Below are 22,102 nucleotides of genomic sequence, written 5' to 3' on the forward strand. Positions count from 1 at the left end.
TATAAGGCAACTGGCACTTTAAGTTAATAATACATATAAGAAAATCCCAGCGGCATGTCAAGAAAGACTATTTGTGTGAGAAATTTTCAGTTACTGTGGGGCCAGGCACCCATGCAGCTCAGCAGGAACAGGGAATAATACAAATGGAGGGAGCCAAACTGAGCCAAGGCACAAATTGGAGACCGCAGAAATGCCCCATTCCTATAGAAACAAGAAGAGCATCAGAGAATTGATGGTCATTCCAGATACCAGCACTGTGCCCAGTTAGAAGATGATTTCTCTGTCCAACTTGGGTGGAACCTCACTGTAACAGTGTGATGCTGGATCAGACCTTGGCAACTCAAGTAATCTCATCCGAAGTGTTGTCCTACACCCAGTGATGGATTTTGTAAATCTTTTTACAGGTTAAAAACGAGAAGGAATTTGTCTCCCGGAAGCTCAGACATGGCACACCAGTTTTGCTGTCTCTGTCTAGATATTTAAGAAGTGAAGCAAGGGATTCAATCGACCATCCTACCTGATCAGACTACGGGGCAGGATTCACTCAGTCATTTGACCAACTGGCACGCCCGTCATTTTACACAGGGGAGAGCCCATTCTTCTGCTCAGACATTGGGAATGGATTCAGTCAGTCATCTCAACTGAAGGTACATCAGCAAGTTCACACTGGGCAAGGTCATTCACCTGTTCTGTGTGTAAGAAAGCACTTAGTCTGTCATCCCACCTGTGGACACACCAGTCAGAAGCTGGTCATCTGCTGAATTTCTGGGAAAGGATTCACTCGGTCATCTGACCTGATGGCACACCAGCGAGTTCAGACTGGGGTGCGGCCATTCACTTGCTCGGACTGTGGGATGAGATTCACTCGGTCATCCACCCTACAGAGTCACCAGCGAGTTCACACTGGGGAGAAGCCATTCACCTGCTCAGACTGTGGGAAGGGATTCACTTTGTCATCTCACCTACTGACACACCAGCGAGTTCACACTGGGGAGAAGCCGTTCACCTGCTCAGTCTGTGGGAAGAGATTCACTCAGTCATCCCACCTACAGATACATCAGCGAGTTCACACTGGGGAGAAGCCTTTCACCTGCTCAGTCTGTGGGAAGAGATTCACTGATTCATCCACCCTACAGAGACACCAGCGAGTTCACACTGGGGAGAGGCCGTTCACCTGCTCAGTCTGTGGGAAGGGATTCATCAACTCTTCCAGCCTACTGACACACCAGCGAGTTCACACTGGGGAGAAGCCATTCACCTGCTCAGAATGTGGGAAGGGATTCACTCGGTTATCCAGCCTGCAGAGTCATCAGCATGTTCACACTGGGGAGAAGCCGTTCATCTGCTCAGACTGTGGGAAGGGATTCACTCGGTCATTTGACCTAATGGCTCACCAGCGAGTTCACACCGGGGAGCGGCCATTTACCTGCTCAGACTGTGGGAAGGGATTCACTTTGGCATCAATACTAGTGAGACACCAGCGACTTCACACTGGGGAGAAGCCGTTCAACTGCTCAGTCTGTGAGAAGAGATTCATCAACTCTTCCAGCCTACTGACACACCAGCGAGTTCACACTGGGGAGAAGCCATTCACCTGCTCAGTCTGCGGGAAGGGATTTACTCAGTCATCCCACCTACAGAGTCACCAGAAAGTTCACACTGGGGAGAAGCCATTCACCTGCTCAGAATGTGGGAAGAGATTCACTGATTCATCCACCCTACAGAGTCACCAGAAAGTTCACACTTGGGAGAAGCCATTCACCTGCTCAGTCTGTGGGAAGGGATTCACTCGGTCATCTCACCTACTGACACACCAGCGAGTTCACACTGGGGAGAAGCCATTCACCTGCTCAGTCTGTGGGAAGAAATTCACTTCGTCATCCAACCTGCAGAGACATCAGTCAGTTCACACCGGGGAGAAACCGTTCACCTGCTCAGTCTGGGAAGGGATTCACTCAATCATCTAAACTGAAGGTACATCAGCGAGTTCACACTGGGGAGAAACCGTTCACCTGCTCAGTCTGTGGGAAGGGATTCACTCGGTCATTTCACCTGCTGACACACCAGCGAGTTCACTCTGGGGAGAAGCCATTCACCTGCTCAGTCTGTGGGAAGAGATTCACTGATTCATCCAACCTGCAGAGACATCAGTCAGTTCACACCGGGGAGAAACCATTCACCTGCTCAGTCTGTGGGAAGGGATTCACTTCATCATCCAACCTGCTGAGTCATCAGTCAGTTCACACTGGGGAGAAACCGTTCACCTGCTCAGTCTGTGGAAAGGGATTCATTCGGTCATCTAAACTGAAGGTACATCAGCGAGTTCACACTGGGGAGAAACCATTCACCTGCTCAGTCTGTGGGAAGGGATTCACTCAGTCCTCCACCCTACAGAAACACCAGTCAGTTCACACATTTTGAACTATTCACCTGCTCAGAATGTTGGAAAGGATTCATTCAGTCATCCCAACTACTGGCACACCAGTCAGTTCACATTCTTATTAATTCCTTGCTTTTGCTTGCTGAGGACATTCATTTTAAGAGAGAGAGTGATTAAGAAGGCAAATCAGTCGGGCTTGCAGCTTGTTTACATCGCTCACAGCTTGTTTAGTTTTAACCGAGGACTCAGACACTCAGAGTCAGGCGGAGATGAAGGAGAAAAAATGGAAGGATCGAAACCAGGGAACTAGTGGCCAAGGGTCACTGTTTAGAGCTTTCCTATGCCCACAAGGATGGGTTAAGTGTTGATTCACCATACATCGAATGTGTGGTTATCACCTCATTTGATCCATAGGTGTGGATCGGATTTGGGGTATCCTGTGAAGACTACTTATGTGTTAACGCTTGGCTGGATGTGGTGTGATAATTCACTTGAAGGCGATACCCCTTGTGACAAGTCACTTTCGGTGATAATTCGTATGTGGATTTGAAACGATGAAGCATAAAATCTACAGCAACTGTTCTCTCGTTTCACCACAATGGAACCTTTGGAATTTGACGTAATTGCCTTCTCTCGACATTTACCCTGGATTACAAATATCTCTCTCTCATCACCTATTCCGTGGATGAACTGAACTTCCATACTTTACCATCTCAAGACTCTAAGCCTTGTTTCCACCGAGCTCAATAGTTTGGGAGTTATATTTTGTTACGCCTGTGCCCCAACTCTGAGGGGCTGAAGGGTACAAAGTAGCCCCCACCTTTTTGAGAATTGCAAGATCGCTATTAATTCAGGTCAGGAGACGCAGGAAATGAGAGAAAGACACGCAAAATCCACATGGGGTTTGGAATGTCCTGGCCCTTCAGCGATACAAAGCCACGGGAAACGGCCATTGTCTCTTGGAGACGGAATTGTGTATTGAGTACTGTACTATTTATTTGAAGCCCTCAGGGAATGAGCCAAGGGGGCTGGCTGAGGGATTGCATCATCCCAACCTGGTTGACATCTGAGACCCCGTGAGTAAGGATAAAAGAGGGTCTGGGGAACAACCCCTTTAGACGCACCAGGAGAAACGATAGAAATCCCGTGACAGCGTTTAATAGCGACTGCCGGTGGTGACTCGTGTGTGTGTCCATCCTTGCCCGGATGACGAGTTTTCCACGGATCGGCTTAGCTAAAGGACCGACTACAAAAACGGAACTCTCGAAGGATCGACATCATAAAAAGGAAATCAGGCAAGTTTAAAACATCTGTCTCTCTTGACTCCAACAAAAGGCTGCAGCCTGCATGAACTTGAGTGACTTTTATATTTCCATCGGACAATACATTATCCCCTACACAACGATAGAGTTATTTCTTATTGATTATTATTATACCCGCGCTTTTAGATTTGGTATTGATGACGTATATTATCTGTATGTTTGCATTGATATTATTTTTGTGTATTTTTATCAATAAATACTGTTAAAAATAGTACCATCAGACTTCAACGGACCTCTCTATCTTTGCTGGTAAGTGACCCAGTTATGGGGTACGTAACAATTTACACACATATATATACACATAACACTGTTATCTTTTGTTTATCTTGCTTAATTTACTTTATTATAAGTAGATACTAATAAAGATAGTGGTTTTAACATCAAAACTAGACTCCAGGAGTAGTCTATTGCTGCTGTTTAATTTCTAAAGCTTTAGTTTCTAAATATTTGTTCACAACAAAATTGGGGCCTGCATCTGGGATATGAACAAATTTGAGGGCGTGTTGGTTGATTAATTAATTATTGATTTCATTGGGGAAATCCCTTTTGATTTATTTGTGTGTGCAAAATCAGCAGCAATGGATGTTGATAAATGTCTGGAAGCACCAACCTCTGAGGCATTAGAGGACGCCAGAAGGATCGTGTTGTTGTGTATTGTGAAAAGGTTTAAACTTGCTAAGGTGAAATTGACAATGAGGAAGGCACAGATGCAGAGGATTATAGCTGAACATCATGTATCTGAGGTGTGTTTAAAGTGGAGGAGTTGGAGGTGTTTCCTGAAAGTAAACCTAGTGAGCTTGAGCTCCATTACAAGTTAGAAAAGTTAAAGATGGAGGCTGCGGAAAGGCAGAGGCAGTTTGAGGCTAGAGAGGCAGAAAAACAGAGGGAGGAAGCAGAAAGACAGAGGGTGTTTGAGCTGGAAAAGATAGAGAGATTGCAGCAAAGGGGTCTAGCGTTAGACTCTGGTGATAAGTTTCAGGACAGGCGGGAACTTAAATTGGTACCTCCACTTGACGAGGCAGAGGTTGATAAATACTTTCAGCATTTTGAGATGGTTGCTCGGAGGTTAAAGTGGCCAGAAAAGGGTTGGCCTATTCTCTTACAATGTGTAATTGAGGGGAAGGATCAGCAAGCATATTCTGCTTTGACAGTTGATGAAGCAGCTGATTATGACATAGTGAAACAGGCTGTGCTCACCTTACAAGTTGGTCCCAGAATCATACAGGCAAAAGTTTAGAAATTAAAGGAAATCTGTGAACCAGACTTATATTGAATTTTCTTGTGAGAAGTTTGTGTTTTGGCTGGTGCAGATATAAAAATATAAATGATGATTTTAACAGCTTGAAAGAGTTGGTTGTAATTGAAGAATTCAAAAGGTGCGTCCCTGATGACATAAAGACGTATTTAGATGAAAAGGATGCTGCTACATTGCAGGAGTCTGCTAGATTAGCAGATGAGTTCGCTTTAACTCATAATGTTAAATTTACCCAGAATAAGAGTTTCCAAAAGAGTAGCAGGGATCACCAGGGTAAACCAGAAATTAAAGCTGGGACTAGTGACACGAGTAAGAATGAAGGGAAGCAGTTGAAGGAGAAATATTCTGGTCTGTCTTGTTACTATTGTAAGAAGCTGCTCATATGATGGCTAACTGTTCTATCCTGAATAAGAAAAATAAAAAGGAGGCAGTCCCAAATGCCTGTGTACAATATGTTGAAGCACCTATAACCCCACAGGGTTCTGAACATTCTGTTGAAGCTCAGTTAAGAACTGAGAGGTCTGACCAAGTTAAGAAGGGATTCGATCATTTTATGTTAGATGGGTTTGTATAAGTAAAGGAACGGTCAACCCCAGTACCAGTGAAAATTCTTTGAGATACTGGGGCTTCTCTGTCACTTATATTAGCGTTCTAAAGTTTGGTGATGAGACTAACACTGGTGAGGTAAATCTTATTAAAGGCATTGGGAGCGGCATTTTATTAAAGGCATTGGGGCTTCTGTGCCGTTGCACAAGGTAACTTTACAGTCAGGGTTGGTTTCCAGACCTGTTAAGATTGGATTATGCTCCAGTTTACCAGTGGAAGATGTTACTTTGCTGTTAGGGAATGACCTGGCAGATGGTAAAGTAGTTCCGGCAGTGCAGTTGACAACTAAGCCAACGACTGGTGACCGACAGATGGATTTTAACATTTATCCTTCCTGTGCAGTAACTCCCAAGTGTGGCTAAAAAGTCTGCCGACGCAGACAGTTCTGTGCAACATGATTCTGATACCCATGATAGCCAAAATCGGGATTCAGGTAATGCTGACCTGTCAGGGACTTTTCTGCCTTCAATGTTTCAACAGGATTCAGGTAGCAAGTCTGATGAGAAAGACTTATCCCTGTCTAGGAAGGAGTTTATAGCAGAACAGAACCGAGACACTGAGATTGAAGTTTTAAAAGAAACCGCTCTCTGAGATGATGAGATTAAGAAAATGCAAGTCGGGTATTATCTCAAGGATGGAGTGTTAATCAGGAAGTGGAGGCCACCTGCTATACCTGTGAGTGAGGAACGGACAGTTGTTCACCGAATTGTAGTTCCTAAAGTTTATAAGATAAAAATGTTAACTTTGGCCCACAGTATGCCCTTAGGTGGCCATTTTGGAGTGAATAAAACTAAACAGGATTATGAAGGAATTTTACTGCCTAATTTGAGGAAAGATGTTATGACCTTTTGCAGAACCTGTCACACTTGTCAAGTTGTGGATAAACCTAATCAGGTCACACCAGTGGCCCCACTCCAGTTAATACTTGCATTTGGTGAACCCTTTTCCAAAGTTATAGTGGATTGTGTTGGTCCATTGCCAAAGACTAAAGCTGGCCATCGGTATTTGCTAACTATTATGAGTACCTCATCCAGATTCCCAGAGGCAAAACCTCTCAGGAATATTAAAGCTCAAACTGTGACGAAGGCTCTTACCAAGTTTTTTACTCTATTTGGTTTGCCTAAAGCAATCCAGTCTGATCAAGGAAGTAATTTTACATCTGGTTTACTCCAGCAGGTGGTTTATGAACTGGGAGCTAAATGAATTACATCATCTGCATACCATCCGGAATCACAAGGGGCTTTGGATAGATTTCATTCCACCCTCAAAACAATGAATAAGACATACTGTGTTGAAAATGGAAAATACTGGGATGAAGGAATATATTTTTTTTGTTCACAGTAAGAGAGTCAGTACAGGAATCACTGGGCTTTAGTCCATTTAAATTTGTATTTGGTCACTACGTGAGGGGACCTTTGACCTTGTTAAAGGAACAGTGGATTGATGGGATGTACATGTTAACTTCTTAGACTATGTTTTGAAGTTCAAAAACAAACTACACTAGTCCTGTAGCCTAGCAAGACAAAACTTATAGATTTCTCAAAGCAAAATGAAGTTTTGGTTTGATAAGCAGGCTTGTGAAAGAAAATACCAGGTGGGGGGTAAGGTGCTTGCCTTATTTCCAATGTGGATGAATCCAGTTAAGGCGAAATTCAGTGGACCGTATGAAATAGTCTCTCAAGTTAATGACGTGAATTATGTTACTAAGACACCTGACCGACACAAACCAACACAGCTCGTACACATAAATATGATACAGACTTATTTTGACAAGCAGGCACCATCTGTGGGTGTTGTTATCAAATCATATGAATCTGGCAACCCTGAGAATGAAACAATTGACTCATCTGAGACTTTTCACAAGCCAAACATGGTCCCAGTTAGGCTAATGAACTCGGTTGTTCAAGAAAACATTGATAACAAGTTGGCTCATCTGCAGCCAAAGCAACAGTGGTACCGTTTCCTGGATGGTAGCAGCAGGATCAGTTTGTGGTTGTGGTGAATTGGGTCCTCAATATCCTCCGGGCCCTTTTATCACACCTGCCTCTGCAAATGTCCTGAATAGTGGGAAGTTCACATCTAGGGATGTGCTGGGCTGTGCGCACCCCTCTCTGTAGGTTCCTACAATTAAGGAACGTGCAGTTTACCAGGCAGTGATTCAGCCAGTCAGGATGCTCTCATTTGTGTTCCTGTAGAAAGTCCTTAGGATTTGGGTCCCCATCCCAAACTTCAACCGTCTGAGGTGAAAGAGGTGCTGTTGTGTTTTTATCACAACACAGCTAGTATATACAGACCATGTCAGATCCTTGGTGACCCTCTCAACCCCAGATCCATTTATGCCAATAGGGGTTAGCCTGTCTCCATTCCTTTTGTTATCCACAATTAGCTCCTTTGGTTTTGTGACAATGATTGAGAGGTTGTTTTCTGGACACCAGTCAGATGTTGTTCATACCTCAGATAGAGTCTGCAATCAAATGGTTGAGCATGGTGCGATGAAAGTGCTGAGCTGTGTATATCACAATGCAAGAAGCATCGTAGGAAAGCCAGATGAGCTCAGGACAGGGAATTATGATATTGTAGCCATCACTGGGACTTGGTTACACCCAACAGTCTGAGAGATTTAGAGGAACAAATTTGTAGAGAGATCACAGACCATGCCAAGAAACAAAGGTTGATTCAGTTGGTGATTTTAACTTCCCAGATATTGACTGGGATTCCCACACTGTGAAAGGACTGGATGGGGTAGAGTTTGTCAAATGTCCCCATAATCAGGACGTAGAATTCCTGATGTAAAGTGTGCAATAAGCTGTTAGGAAATGATCCAGGGCTGATGACAGAAATTAGTGATCATAATGCCATGAGATTCAAAAGTAAATATGGAAAAAGAGAGGTCTGGACCCACGGGTTGAGATTCTAAATTGGAGAAAGGTCAATTTTGTGGTATCAGAAAGGATCTGACAAGTGTGGTTTGGGACAGGCTGTTTTCTGGCAAAGGAGTATTTGGTAAGTGGGAGGCCTTCAGAAGTGAAATTTTGAGGGTGTTGAGTTTGTATGTGCCAGTCAAAATAAAAGTTGAAAGGTAACTGGTGCAGGGAACCTTGGTTCTCAAGAGATATTGAGGCCCCGGATATTTTGTTCCTCTAAATGCCTCAGACTGTTGGGTGCTGCCAAGACTCATTAACGACTGACTCATTAATCATCATTCCAATTCCTGAGCTCATCTGACTTTTTTTTTAGTCGTCTTCTGTTGGTTCCTAAAAGCTTCCCAATAGTTTTTGCTCTTTTGTTTCCCCTCTCTTTGGCTTCTCATTTCAGCCATGGTTGTGTCCTCCTGCCTTTCCAATGCTTCCACTTCTTTCGTAAGTATCGATCACTCAACTCCCGAGTTGCTTCCAGAAACTCCAGCCATTGCTGTTCCATTGTCACTCCTACTGGTTTTCCCTTCGAAGCAAGTTAGACCAGCTTCTCCATCATAGAAACGTGGAGAAGTTCAGCACAGAAACAGGCTATTTGGCCCATATAGTCAATGCCAAAAAAAAACATTTAAGCTGTCTAATGCATCCACCTGCACTGGGACCATTGACCTCCATACTCCTACCATCCAGGCTCCCATCCAAACTTCTTTTAAATGGTGAAACCAAGCTCACATTCATCACTTGTGCTGGCATCTCATTCCACACTCTTGCGACCATTTCAGTGAACGGCTTTTCCACATGTTCCTGTTAAATTTTCACCTTCCCCACTGACCCACGAGCTCTGGTTGTCGTCCCACACAACCTCAGTGGAAAGAGCTGCTGGCATTTAACCTATCGTTTTCCTCAAAGTTTTGTACACTTCTAATAAATCCTCAAAGCAATGTATAATTTCCTTGTTTATGTTTAGAGCCTCTTTTTTAGGTGGATAAAATGATGAGGGGCATTGATCATGTGGATAGTCAGAGGTTTCTTTCCCAGGGCTGAAATGGCTAACACAAGAGGGCAGAGTTTTATGGTGCTTTGAAATAGATACCGAGGGGATGTCAGGGGTAAGTATTTTTACACAGAGAGTGGTGGGTGCGTAGAGAGTGTTTCAGTTCCTGTGGGACCAGGCACCCATGCAGCTCATTGGGAACAGGGAATAATACCAATGGAGAGAGACAACTGAGCCAGATCACAGGTTGGAGATGGCAGAACTGCCCCTATGTTATAGAGACAGGAAGAGCATCAGAGAGTTTGATTGACATTCCAGATACCAGCACTGTGCCCAGTTAGAAGATGATTTCTCTCTCCAACTTGGGTTGAACTTCACTGTAACAGTGTGATGTCAGCTCACACCTTGCCAACTCAAGTGATCTCATCTGAAATGTCCCACACCTATTGATTGATTTTGTAAATCTTTTTACAGGTTAAATATGACAAGGAATTTGTCTATGGGAATCTCGAACACAACGCACCAGTTTTGCTGTCTCTGTCCAGATATTTAAGAAGAGGAGCAAGGGATTCACTCGGTCATCAGACCAACTGGCGTGCCCATCATTTTACATGGGGGGAACGCATTCACCTGCTCAGACAGTGGGAACGGATTCACTCGGTCATTTCAACTGAAGGTACATCAGCAAGTTCACACTGGACAAGGCCATTCACCTGTTGTAAGTGTGAGAAGGGATTCAGTCAGTTATCCCATTTGTGGACACACCAGTCAGTTCACACTGTGCAGAGGCTGGTCATTTGCTGAATTTGTGGGGAAGGATTCACTCGATCATCTGACCGAATGGCACACCAGCAAGCTCACAGTGGAGAGAGGCTGTTCACCTGCTCAGACTGTGGGAAGGGATTCACTCGCTCATCTAAACTGAAGATACATCAGCGAGTTTACACTGGGGAGAGACCATTTACCTGCTCAGACTCTGGGAAGGGATTCACTGGATCATCCCACCTACAGTTGCACAGGTCTGTTCACACTGGGGAGAGGCCGTTCACTTGCTCAGACTGTGGGAAGGGATTCACGTTTTCATCCCAACTGAAGGTACATCAGCGAGTTCACACTGGAGAGAGGCCATTCACCTGCTCAGACTGTGGGAAGGGATTCACTCAGTCATCTGAACTGAAGGTACATCAGCGAGTTCACACTGGGGAGAGGCCGTTCATCTGCTCGGACTGTGGGAAGGGATACACTTCTTCGTACCAACTGAAGGTACATCAGCGAGTTCACACTGGAGAGAGGCCATTCACCTGCTCAGTGTGTGGGAAGGGTTTCACTCAGTCATCTGTACTGAAGGTACATCAGCGAGTTCACACTGGAGAGAGGCCATTCACCTGCTCAGTGTGTGGGAAGGGATTCACTCAGTCATCTGAACTGAAGGTACATCAGAGAGTTCACACTGGGGAGAGGCCGTTCACCTGCTCAGTCTGTGGGAAGGGATTCACTCAGTCATCTGTACTGAAGGTACATCAGCGAGTTCACACCGGAGAGAGGCCGTTCACCTGCTCAGACTGTGGGAAGGGATTCACTTGCTCATCTAAACTGACGGTACATCAGCTAGTTCACACTGGGGAGAGGCCATTCACCTGCTCAGTGTGTGGGAAGGGATTCACTCAGTCATCTGAACTGAAGGTACATCAGCGAGTCCACACCGGGGAGAGGCCATTCACCTGCTCAGACTGCGGGAAGGGATTCACTCGCTCATCTGATCTGAAGGCACACCAGCGAGTTCACACTGGGGAGAGGCCGTTCAGCTGCTCAGACTGTGGGAAGGGATTCACTTGCTCATCCCAACTGAGGGTACATCAGCGAGTTCACACTGGAGAGAGGCCGTTCACCTGCTCAGTGTGTGGGAAGGGATTCACTCAGTCATCTCAGCTGATGATGCACCAGTCAGTTCACACTGGCGAGAGGCCATTCGCTTGCTCAGACTGTGGGAAGCTATTCACTTCTTTGTCCCAACTGAAGGTACATCAGCGAGTTCACAGTGGGGAGAGGCCATTCACTTGCTCAGACTGTGGGAAGGGATTCACTTCTTCGTCCCAACTGAAGGTACATCAGCGAGTTCACACTGGTGAGTGGCCGTTCACCTGCTCAGACTGTGGGAAGGGATTTGCTCTGTCATCTCACCTACTAACACATCGGAGAGTTCACACTAGGGAGAAGCCGTTCACCTGCTCAGACTGTGGGAAGGGATTTTCTCAGTCATCTAAACTGAAGGTACATCAGCGAGTTCACACTGGGGAGAGACCGTTCACCTGCTCATATTGTGGGAAGGGATTCACTCAGTCATCCATCCTAATGACACACCAGCAAGTTCACAGTGGCGAGCGGCCATTCACCTGCTCAAACTGTGGGAAGGGATTCACTCGGTCATCTCATCTACAGAGTCATCAGTCAGTTCACACTGGGGAGTGGCCCTTCACCTGCTCAGACTGTGGGAAGGGATTCACTTGCTCATCTAAACTGAAGGTACATCAGCGAGTTCACACTGGAGAGAGGCCGTTCACCAGCTCAGTGTGTGGGAAGGGATTGACTCAGTCATCTCATCTACAGACACACAGGCGAGTTCACACAGGAGAGAGGCCGATCAGCTGCTGAGACTTTGGGAAGTAATTCTGTCAGCAAAATCAACCAAATGTGCATCATTGAGTTCACAGTGGGGAGATGCCGTTCACCTGCTGAGAATGTGGGGAGCGATTCACTCAGGTCATTTAACCTTATGTAACTCTTGCTTCAGCTAGCAACTTAATATAGGGGGTGATAGCCCCTGAGCTTGGCCAAACCTAAGCAATCTCATTTGTGTGAATGCTGCATGATGTGTCCCCTGTTACAAATCAGTACCCCAAAAATGACAAATGGTACACAATATGCGATTAAACAATAGAGCTATTTAATTCTTACTTTGACTATAGGATTAGTAAAGGAAACAAAAAAATAGAAAACGGGCCCTTTCTCTTCACTCATGTCTTCTCATCTCTCCCTGACAAAAGACCGTGAAAATCTACCTTCCAGACTCACAGGAAAGAACAATATCTCTCTCATTGGGTAGGTAGGCTCTCCAAAACCCTGTTATTTCTAGTCATAAGCTAAACATTGCTGCTGCAGAGAATCCATTAGCTCAGCAGTGAAACATAACAGAGAGACCGTTACGTTAGCAGTGAAATCTCACAGCATGTTACACTTGTGACACACTACCGGGTTCACACAGGGGAGAAAGTTTCAATAAGTTGCATCTGGATATTTGTCCATCACTGTTGCTAAAGCTATTTTGAGAGTGACTATCGGTGCTGAACTCTGCAATTATTGCTGCTGCTCACCACATCCAGTTCTGGGCATGGGAGGAGTTTCTTCTACTGCATATTCACCTTTAATGGGACTGGAGTTTAATATTGACTGGGGTGGAGTGTGGCCAGTGAAGAAGTGGAGCTTTGAGGCTTTGGCTAAAGTAGTTTTGGCAGATGGATTGTGCAATCAAGTCAATCAAGATTTGAATAGCTCCTGGAGGCTGCGCCTGTCTGTGAATGGAGTAACAGCAGTTTCTGAGCTGCTCCTAGTTTTGTCCCTTTCCCCCTAGTTTAAACCAAATTTAATATCTTCAGTTGCTGATTCTTGAAGGGGAACCATATGTCTTTGAGGAGTGGGAAATACTTGTCTGAACCTAGTGAGAAAGGCAACGGGAAAGGAAAGATGCAAAAGGAAGGATCTGATGAAATGCCATTGTGGGCTGAAGATATGGCTTGGACACAGTTCATTTAAAGACTAACTTGAAAAGAATAGTAATGAAATGATGTCATTTCTGGGAAAACTTAAGGATCTGGAAGCTCAAGTCACTACACACAAAGAGGAATTGAAGATAATTAAGCAAAAATTGCTTGAAAGTAAAATAAAGTAAATCTCGTTTGGAATGACATCGAAATAAGATTATAGACCTGGAAACTAGGTCTCGCTGAAGGAATATACAAATTGTTAGGCTGCAGGAAGGAGTTGAAAATGGAGATTTAACTGCTTACATTGGTAAGCTTTTTCATACCTTATTTCCTTCTATATTATCACAGCCGCCTACTGTAGAAAGAGCAGACAGAACTTTTACTTCGAGATCTCAAGATCCAAATAAACCAAGGGCTGTTCTGGTTTGTTCTCATTATTTTAGGATTAAAGGTCAAATAATGCGACAGGCAAGAAAACAGAGTTTTTAGATTTGAGACATCTGAGCTCGGTTTTTATGAAGATTTTTCTAAGGAGGTAATGGAACAAAGATTAAAATTTGCTCTGATAATGAAATATGCATATGATAAGAAATTGTTTCCTTCCTTGCCTCACCCAACAAGGATTAAAGTTTTTCCTCCTGATTCTCCTCCTCGTACATTTTGTGATCCTAAAGTTGCACTGGCGTTTGTTTAAACTATACCTTCTACGACCGCCGATTGAACTGTCTGGCATATTATCTGCATAATAGCATTTCGGAAAGAAGATTTATGAAGGCTACTTGGACATTTCATTGAGAGACTATTAAAAGAAGATTAGGGGACTTGTTTATTATTGCATATCATTGTTTTTTTTGGTAAGAAGTTTTATGGTTCAGGTATGACTGTTTAAATGGTTATTTGGACATTTGACGGAGAAAAAGAACATAAAAGGACTTACTCCTTTAAGCTAATATCTGGTTTGACATTTTTTGTGTTTTTTTTCTTAATTAACTAACTGGTAGTTTTTCCTACTCATGGGGCTATTTCCTTCTCTTATATATACTTAGCGGAGGTTTCAATTATTTGTATAATATTAGTTTTAAAGATTGTGTTGATCTGTTATTAAACACTATGCTTGGTTTCTCTAGGTAATATGTTTTAGATTTTAATAACTTCTTATTTTTTAAATTATTTTCAATATATTAGTATGTTTTTTTATATAATGAATATTATTGCATGTTATAACTGAATTTAAAGCTTTTTTAGGGGATTTAATAAGTTTAAGATGGAGCTGTTTTTTACTTTTTAAGAGATAACAATTTTTTGGTTTCCTCTTTGTTTAAAAAAAGATTAAATATAAACATGGGATAGTTTGTAGATGCTGGAATGTAAACATTTTCCTTTGTTGAGACTTTGTCATTCCTCTTACAAGGTCAGTGGGTTTCATTTTTTAACTGGGGGAGGGATAGAGAACCTTTTTTAATCTTTTTTTTCGGTCGGACAGAGCAGTCTTGGCTGTGTTTTCTATCATAGCGTGCCTGCTTTTTCTGGGCTGTGGGGGGAGTGGGATGGGGTTAGAATTAGGGGTTTTTTCCCATTGGGTGGTTCCGGAGCATGTATGTTTTCTGTGTGGTTGTATTCTCCATCGCCACGATTTTTGATCATCCCGTATTGGTATGTGCCAATTGGTATGTGTAAAGTAGAATAAAATTATAGTATGGAATCTAAACAGATTAATGTAATAAGTTAGAATGTATGTGGTTGAAATCATCTTATCAAATGAAAAAAGACTTTTAAAATCATTAATCGATTTCAACCTGATACAATTTTTGCCCAGGAGACACATATCAAGGCGGGAGATCAAAATAGGTTTTTTGGATCATGGAAGAGTTTGCAATTTCACTCCACTTCTCAAAGTAAAACTAAAGGAGTGTCTATTTTTATTAAATCCAATATTTCATTCATTCAAGAGGACATTAAGTCAGATTCTGTTGTCGATTTTTAATTGTTAAAGGAGTAATTTGTAACAGAAAAGCTGTTTTGGTCAATTTGTATGGTCCTAACTTAGATGATCTGTTTTTTAAAAAATGTATTTGCTTTACTGCCTCATTTAAATGAATATATGTTGATAGTGGGTGGGGATTTTAACAGTTTAAATCCTTTGATTGACAAGAGCTCAACCAACCAGCAACTTCCAAATCACGCCGCATTACTTATTGATTCCTTTTTGACTGATTTTTGGATTGATTGAATTATGCAGATATTTACACCCTGATGATAGAGAATGTTCTTTTTTGTCACATATTTATAGAAAATATTCAAGGATCGATTATATTATAGTTGACCCTTACTTCTTGCCTTGTGTTAAATTGTGAATATGACACTATCGCTGTATCTGCTCATGCAGCTTTCAGTTTGTCTTTCGAATTTGATGATGCCATCCTTCCCCACCCACATTGGCGCCTGTCTCAGACGTCATTGCAGAATTCAGACTTTGTTAGCTTCATTGAAAACCAGGTAAAATAATTTTTTTCTTTTTCATGTTATAGGGGGTACATCTAAATGAATCAAATGGGATACATTTAGAGCATTTTAAGGTGGTCAGATCATTTCTTATTCTGCTAACCTGAAAAAACAGACTAAAGTAGAATTAGATAAGATTACAAAACAAGTTAAAGACTTCAATAATATTTATGCGATTTCCCCTAATATTGACTTATTTAAACAAAGGATGGAACTTCAATCACAATATAATTTATTATTAACTCATCCTATTGAAGGCTATTTGCTTAAGCTAAAAAGTCAATTTTATATGTCTTGAGATAAAAATAACAAACTGCTTGCATCTCAATTAAAAACGGCCAGAGCCAAAAGGCAAATTTTGAAAATCTGTAGGAAAGATGGTACCCTGACTTGGGAATATGGAGACATTAATAAGATTTTTCAAGATTTTTATGCAGAACTTTATAAATCTAAATTTCCAGTAGACTCTTCTAAAATGATTTTTTTTTACAAAAGATTGTTTTCCTCGAATTTCTGTTAAGGATCAAAAAACTTTTGATGCCCAAATTACTGAAGCCAAAATTCATAAAGCTATTTTTTCAATGCCATCTGGTAAGGCCCCTGGACTTGATGGGTACCCTGTAGAATTTTATAAAAAAATTGGATTGTGCCTATTTCATTTTTGAATGTTGATGCTCAGATCCTGTCAAAGATAATGGCCAATTGGTTGGAAAATTTTTGGGTAAAGTTATTTTTAAAGATCAAACAGGCTTTATAGTGTTACGTATTCGGGCAACAATAATATAGATGAGTTAGGCAAGGGGTTTTATAACGAATAACACGTTTATTAAACACTGATAACAAACCCCCTTCAAATGTAAACAAACCCAAACAATGATCCGAGCTCAGCTGCTCAAACAGTCCTTAATAGCGTTGCAGACCCAAACAGTCTTTAAAGTAGTATTGAAAAAAACAGTTCTCCAAAGCAAATTGCCGAATGAAAACAGTTCAAAGAACGATATGCCGACAGTTCAAAAGCTCACGGTACTTTTAAAAGGAGAGACTTTTTAAAGCGATGTAAATTCTCTTCCACGTCGATGTCCTTCGATTCCCAGCGTCGAACTCCCACGTCGAATTTTATTAAATATAACAACTTAAAGTGACTGACCTCTCTTCCACACTATTCTCAAACCCTTTCTGGTCATCCCAGGGGTCAACAGCGAGAATAGTCAACGAAATCCTTCCGAATGAGGATCAAACAAGGTCGAAGTCAATCCATCGAAAATCGATTTTTCTTGATCTCCAAACTTCACTCTCCATTAGCAAAGAAACCGTTGGCTCTGATCTTTTAAACTTTTGGCATTAACAAAACTTCATTTTTAACTAAACTGCGTCATCACATTAAATCACACAGTGATATGAAGTCATCTTGGCAAATCCAGCCACGAACTGCCCCACCTGACAGGGTGGGTCTTCCTTTTATACCCTGTAAAAAAAACCTGTCAAATGACCTCTACTGGCGGGAAAATGACATCACTCCACCATTACCTCATGTCCAGTATAACTTCAACCCCAGTCACGTGACAAGGGTACCACCGTCACGTGTCACGGGTACGTAACACCTCCCTCCAAAAAAAAAACATTTTTGGTCTGACAAGAACAAAAATTTTTAACAATTACTTACAAGAAAAACAAATGTATAAATCATATAACATACACAATACACAATACAGTAGGAGTGTTACAATAAAAAAAAACACTCCAAAAAAAAAACATTGTACAGTCAACATCGAGATAGACAATCAGCAACCACATTATCTTTACCTTTAATATGAGTTATCACAATATTGTACTCTTGTAACATCAAACTCCAATTTAACAATCTTCTGTTTTTGTTTTTCATCTTACTCAGAAAAACTAACGGATTATGATCAGTGTAAACAATAAGTGGTTTTTGAGTTGTACCAACATATACCTCAAAATATTCCAAAGCTAAAACAAGAGATAACAATTCTTTTTCTATTGTTGAATAGTTTTTTTGATGCTTATTAAATTTCTTAGAAAAGTAAGCTACTGGATGATCAACCTCATCACCCTCATTCCTTTGCATCAATACTGCTCCCGCAGCTTCATCACTAGCATCCACAGCTAATGAAAAAGGTTTTTCAAAGTCAGGTGCCTTAAGCACAGGTTGTTCACATATCATTGTTTTCAATTTTTCAAATGCTTCCTGACAAAACACTGTCCACACAAACTTCACATTCTTCTGCAGAAGATTAGTTAATGGAAGGGCAACATTAGCAAAATTCTTACAAAATTTTCGATAATATCCTACCATTCCCAAAAACCTTCTGAGAGTTTTTTTCCCCGTCGGAGTGGGAATTTCTAAAATTGCCTGAACTTTTGCCTGAACAGGAGCTACCTTACCTTGACCTACAACATAACCAAGGTAAGTCACAGTAGCATGTCCAAATTCACTCTTGGCTAAATTAATAGTCAAGTTAGCTTTTGAAAGCTTTTCAAACAATTTCTCCACCGCAATAATGTGTGCTTCCCAAGTATCATTTCCTGTCACTAAATCATCAATATAAGCATCAGTATCTTTCAATCCCTGAATCACAGAGTTAATCATCCTCTGGAAAGTACCTGGCGCATTCTTCATCCCAAATGGAAGAACATTATACTCATATAACCCAGATGGAGTTACAAATGCAGAAATCTCTCTACCTCTGTCCGTTAATGGAACACACCAATACCCTTTCAATAAATCAATCTTTGTAAGAAACTTTGCTTTTCCAACCTTATCTACACAATCATCTACTCTAGGAATTGGATATGCATCTGTTTTCGTTACAGCATTCACCTTCCTATAGTCCGTACAAAACCTAATACTACCATCAGGTTTTGGCACCATAACACATGGCGAACTCCAATTCGAGTTAGAATGTCTAATAATATCATTCTCTAACATATATTCAATTTCTTTCTCAGCAAGTTCACATTTTTCCATGTTCATTCTATATGGATGTTGTTTAATAGGTTTGGCATCTCCAACATCTACATCATGTGAAGCTATAGTAGTCCTTCTCGGAACATCTGGAAACAAATCCTTATACTTAAAAATCAATTCCTTCATCTGTTGTTTCTGCTCTAGCTGTAAATGTGCTAATTTCTCATCCATATTTTCCAAAATAGTCGAATTAGGTAACCTAACAGAAACAATGTTAGATTTAGAATGAAAGTCAGATGAATCATCTATCATGTTCCCAGTTAAATCCAACTCATTCTCACTAACCACAACAGTCACAGTATCAGATTGTTTCTCAAAATATGGTTTAATCATATTTATGTGGCAAAGTTGTGTTGACCTTCTACGATCTGGAGTTTTTATTACATAATCCACATCATTAATTCTAGACACAATTTCATAAGGTCCATGAAATCTAGCTTGTAAAGGATTTGTCTGCACTGGGAAAAGAACCAACACCTTATCTCCAGGCTTAAACATCCTCATCCTAGCTTCCTTATCATACCAAGTCTTCATTTTCTCCTGAGCCAACTTTAAATTTTCCTTGGCTAAGCTACAAGCTCTATGTAACCTGTCCTTAAATTTCAAAACATAGTCCAACAAATTAGTATGCACTTCCTTACTAATCCACTGTTCCTTCAATAAAGCTAAAGGTCCTCTAACTCTATGCCCAAACACAAGTTCAAATAGACTAAACCCTAAAGATTCCTGTACCGATTCCCTTACTGCAAATAAAAGTAAGTTTATACTCTCATCCCAGTCACCTTCATTCTCCACACAATATGTCCTAATCATATTCTTGAGAGTAGAATGAAACCTCTCCAAGGCACCTTGCGATTCTGGATGGTATGCAGACGAAGTAATTTGCTTAGCTCCCAATTTATAAACTATCTGTTGAAACAATCCAGACATAAAATTACTACCTTGATCAGTTTGTATTTCCTTAGGCAATCCAAAATAAGTAAAGAATTTTATAAGAGCCTTCGTCACAGTTTTAGCTTTTATATTCCTAAGTGGTACTGCCTCTGGAAACCTAGACGAAGTACACATGATAGTCAACAAATACTGATAACCAGTTTTTGTCTTTGGTAATGGACCAACACAATCTACAATAACTTTAGAAAACGGTTCACCAAATGCTGGAATAGGTTGTAATGGAGCTACTGGTGTAACCTGATTTGGTTTACCCACAATTTGACAAGTATGGCACGTCTTACAAAACATCGCCACATCATTTCTTAAACCAGGCCAGTAAAAATGTTTTAAAATCTTGTCCACAGTTTTCCTTACCCCTTGATGTCCACCTAAAGGCACACTATGAGCTAAAGTCAAAATCTCATTCCGATAAACTTTAGGAACAACCACCTGATAAACAACATTCCATTCCTCACTTGCAGGAATTGTAGGCGATCTCCACTTCCTCATCAACACTCCTTTTTCCAAGTAATATCCTACTGACACCTTCTCAATTTCACTACCTAGTAAAGCTTGTTCCCTTAATTTTACAATCTCAGGATCTCTATTCTGCTCTGCTATCATCTCCTTCCGAGACAGAGATAAATCTTCATAGTCAGACTTACTCCCAGAATCTTGTTCAAACAACGAAGGTAAGAAAGTTTCTGACACATCCTCAAAACTCAAATCCTGAGTTGAACAGTCATGAGTAACAACCTCATTCTGCACATCAATCTTTTTAGCCATAGCTCTAGTCACAACACAAGAAAAATCTGTGTTAGAATTCACCTCAGGTACCTCTGATTCCATTGTCAAATGCACTTCAGGAAAAACTTGTCCACCTGCCAAGTCATTACCTAACAATAAAGAAATACCCTTCACAGGTAAGCTATGCTGTAATCCTACTTTAACAAATCCTGTAACTAACCCTGACTTTAAATTTACTTCATGTAAACGTACAGGCATAAAATCACTTCCAACACCTCTTATGTAACTTACCTCACCAGTATCACTCTCTTCATTAAACTTCAACACACTATCTAACATCAGTAATTGAGAAGCTCCAGTATCCCTAAGAATTTTTATTGGCACCAGAGTAGATCCTTCTTTCAAGGATACAAACCCTTCAGTTATAAAATGATCATATCCCTTTCTAACTTTGTCAGACTCTAACAAATCCTCATTTGTGTTTACCAAACCCTGTAACTTTACAGGTGCTTCAGTATGTTGCACACAAGCATCCGGAACTGCTTCCTTCTCTTTCTTTTTCAATTTGAAACAGTTAGCTATTACATGGCCAGGCTTCTTACAATAGTTACAAATAAGACCAAACTGTCTTTCCTTCACAGGTTTTCCTTCCTCCTTACCTCTCTCATTAACCTCTAATTTAATTTCTGATTTACCTTGAGTCTCCATATTATTTTTCCTCTTAAAAATTCTACCCTGAGGAAATTTATTCTTATGGATTAAAACATACTCATCAGCTAATCTAGCACAGTCCTGCAATTTATCAGTATCCCTCTCATTTAAGTAGGTCCTTACTTCAACAGGAATGCTTCTTTTAAATTTCTCCATCAAAATCAGCTCTCTCAATGTATCATAATCCTCATTTACATTTTTAGAAGAAACCCATCTCTCAAAACACATAGCTTTATCGTAGGCAAATTCCACATAAGTCTTTTCCACAGACTTTTTCAAACTCCTGAATCTTTCCCTGTACGCTTCTGGGACCAATTCATACGATTTGAGAATATTTTTCTTTCACAATATCATAATCTAATGCTTGCGCAGCAGTTAAAGCTGTGTAAACCTGTTGTGCCTTGCCTTTAATCACACTCTGTAATAACACTGACCATTTATCTTTCGGCCACTCTGACATCCGAGCAATAGTTTCAAAATGTTGAAAATATCTCTCCACTTCTGTTTCACTAAATGGAGGGACCAATTTAATTTCTTGGCTAGCAACAAACGGTTTTTTAGAATCAGCAGACTGTTCTACAGACCTTAATTTAGCCATTGCATATTCAAAATCTCTCTGCTTTTGTTCAATTTCCAATTTACACCTTTCTAACATCATTTGTTCAATTTGCAACTGCATCTCCAGATTACTTATTGGAAACGATTCTAAAATCGATTCTTCAAAATGACCCGAAGCCACATAGTGAGACGCGATCTTTCTCTGTATTACAGCTTTTGAAGTAGTTGGCAAAATTCCTTTAAGATGCAACCGATTAGCAAGTTCAGAGACTTCAGGTTTTTTTCGCCTTCGCTAACAAATCCGCGACTGGCGAATCCAGAAACTCATCAATATTCATCGTTGCCGAATACCACTCACAAGCCAATCAAACAAAAAAAAAAATCGAGCAATCCCCGTTACCAAAACACCGACTCAAAATTCAAAAAGCT

General features: G+C 41.1%; 1 protein-coding gene and 1 long non-coding RNA gene across 2 annotated transcripts in view; one reads left to right on the forward strand and one right to left on the reverse strand.

Annotated features, from left to right (window-relative positions):
- The window catches only part of LOC140722306 (uncharacterized), a 532,443-nt gene extending 515,957 nt beyond the window's left edge, over window positions 1-16,486 (forward strand). The window contains exons 4-7 of the mRNA XM_073037092.1: window positions 405-1,896; window positions 1,979-2,172; window positions 5,930-5,996; window positions 10,290-16,486. Coding sequence (XP_072893193.1) covers window positions 798-1,896; window positions 1,979-2,172; window positions 5,930-5,996; window positions 10,290-12,124 — 3,195 coding nt within the window. The 5' untranslated portion in view covers window positions 405-797 and the 3' untranslated portion in view covers window positions 12,125-16,486. The remainder of the gene's footprint in view (window positions 1-404; window positions 1,897-1,978; window positions 2,173-5,929; window positions 5,997-10,289) is intronic.
- LOC140722301 (uncharacterized) overlaps window positions 1-22,102 on the reverse strand; it is a 1,042,646-nt gene that overhangs the window by 183,365 nt on the left and 837,179 nt on the right. The window lies entirely within an intron of this gene.

Source organism: Hemitrygon akajei, unplaced genomic scaffold, assembly GCF_048418815.1.
Source record: "Hemitrygon akajei unplaced genomic scaffold, sHemAka1.3 Scf000074, whole genome shotgun sequence".
NCBI lineage: Eukaryota > Metazoa > Chordata > Chondrichthyes > Myliobatiformes > Dasyatidae > Hemitrygon > Hemitrygon akajei.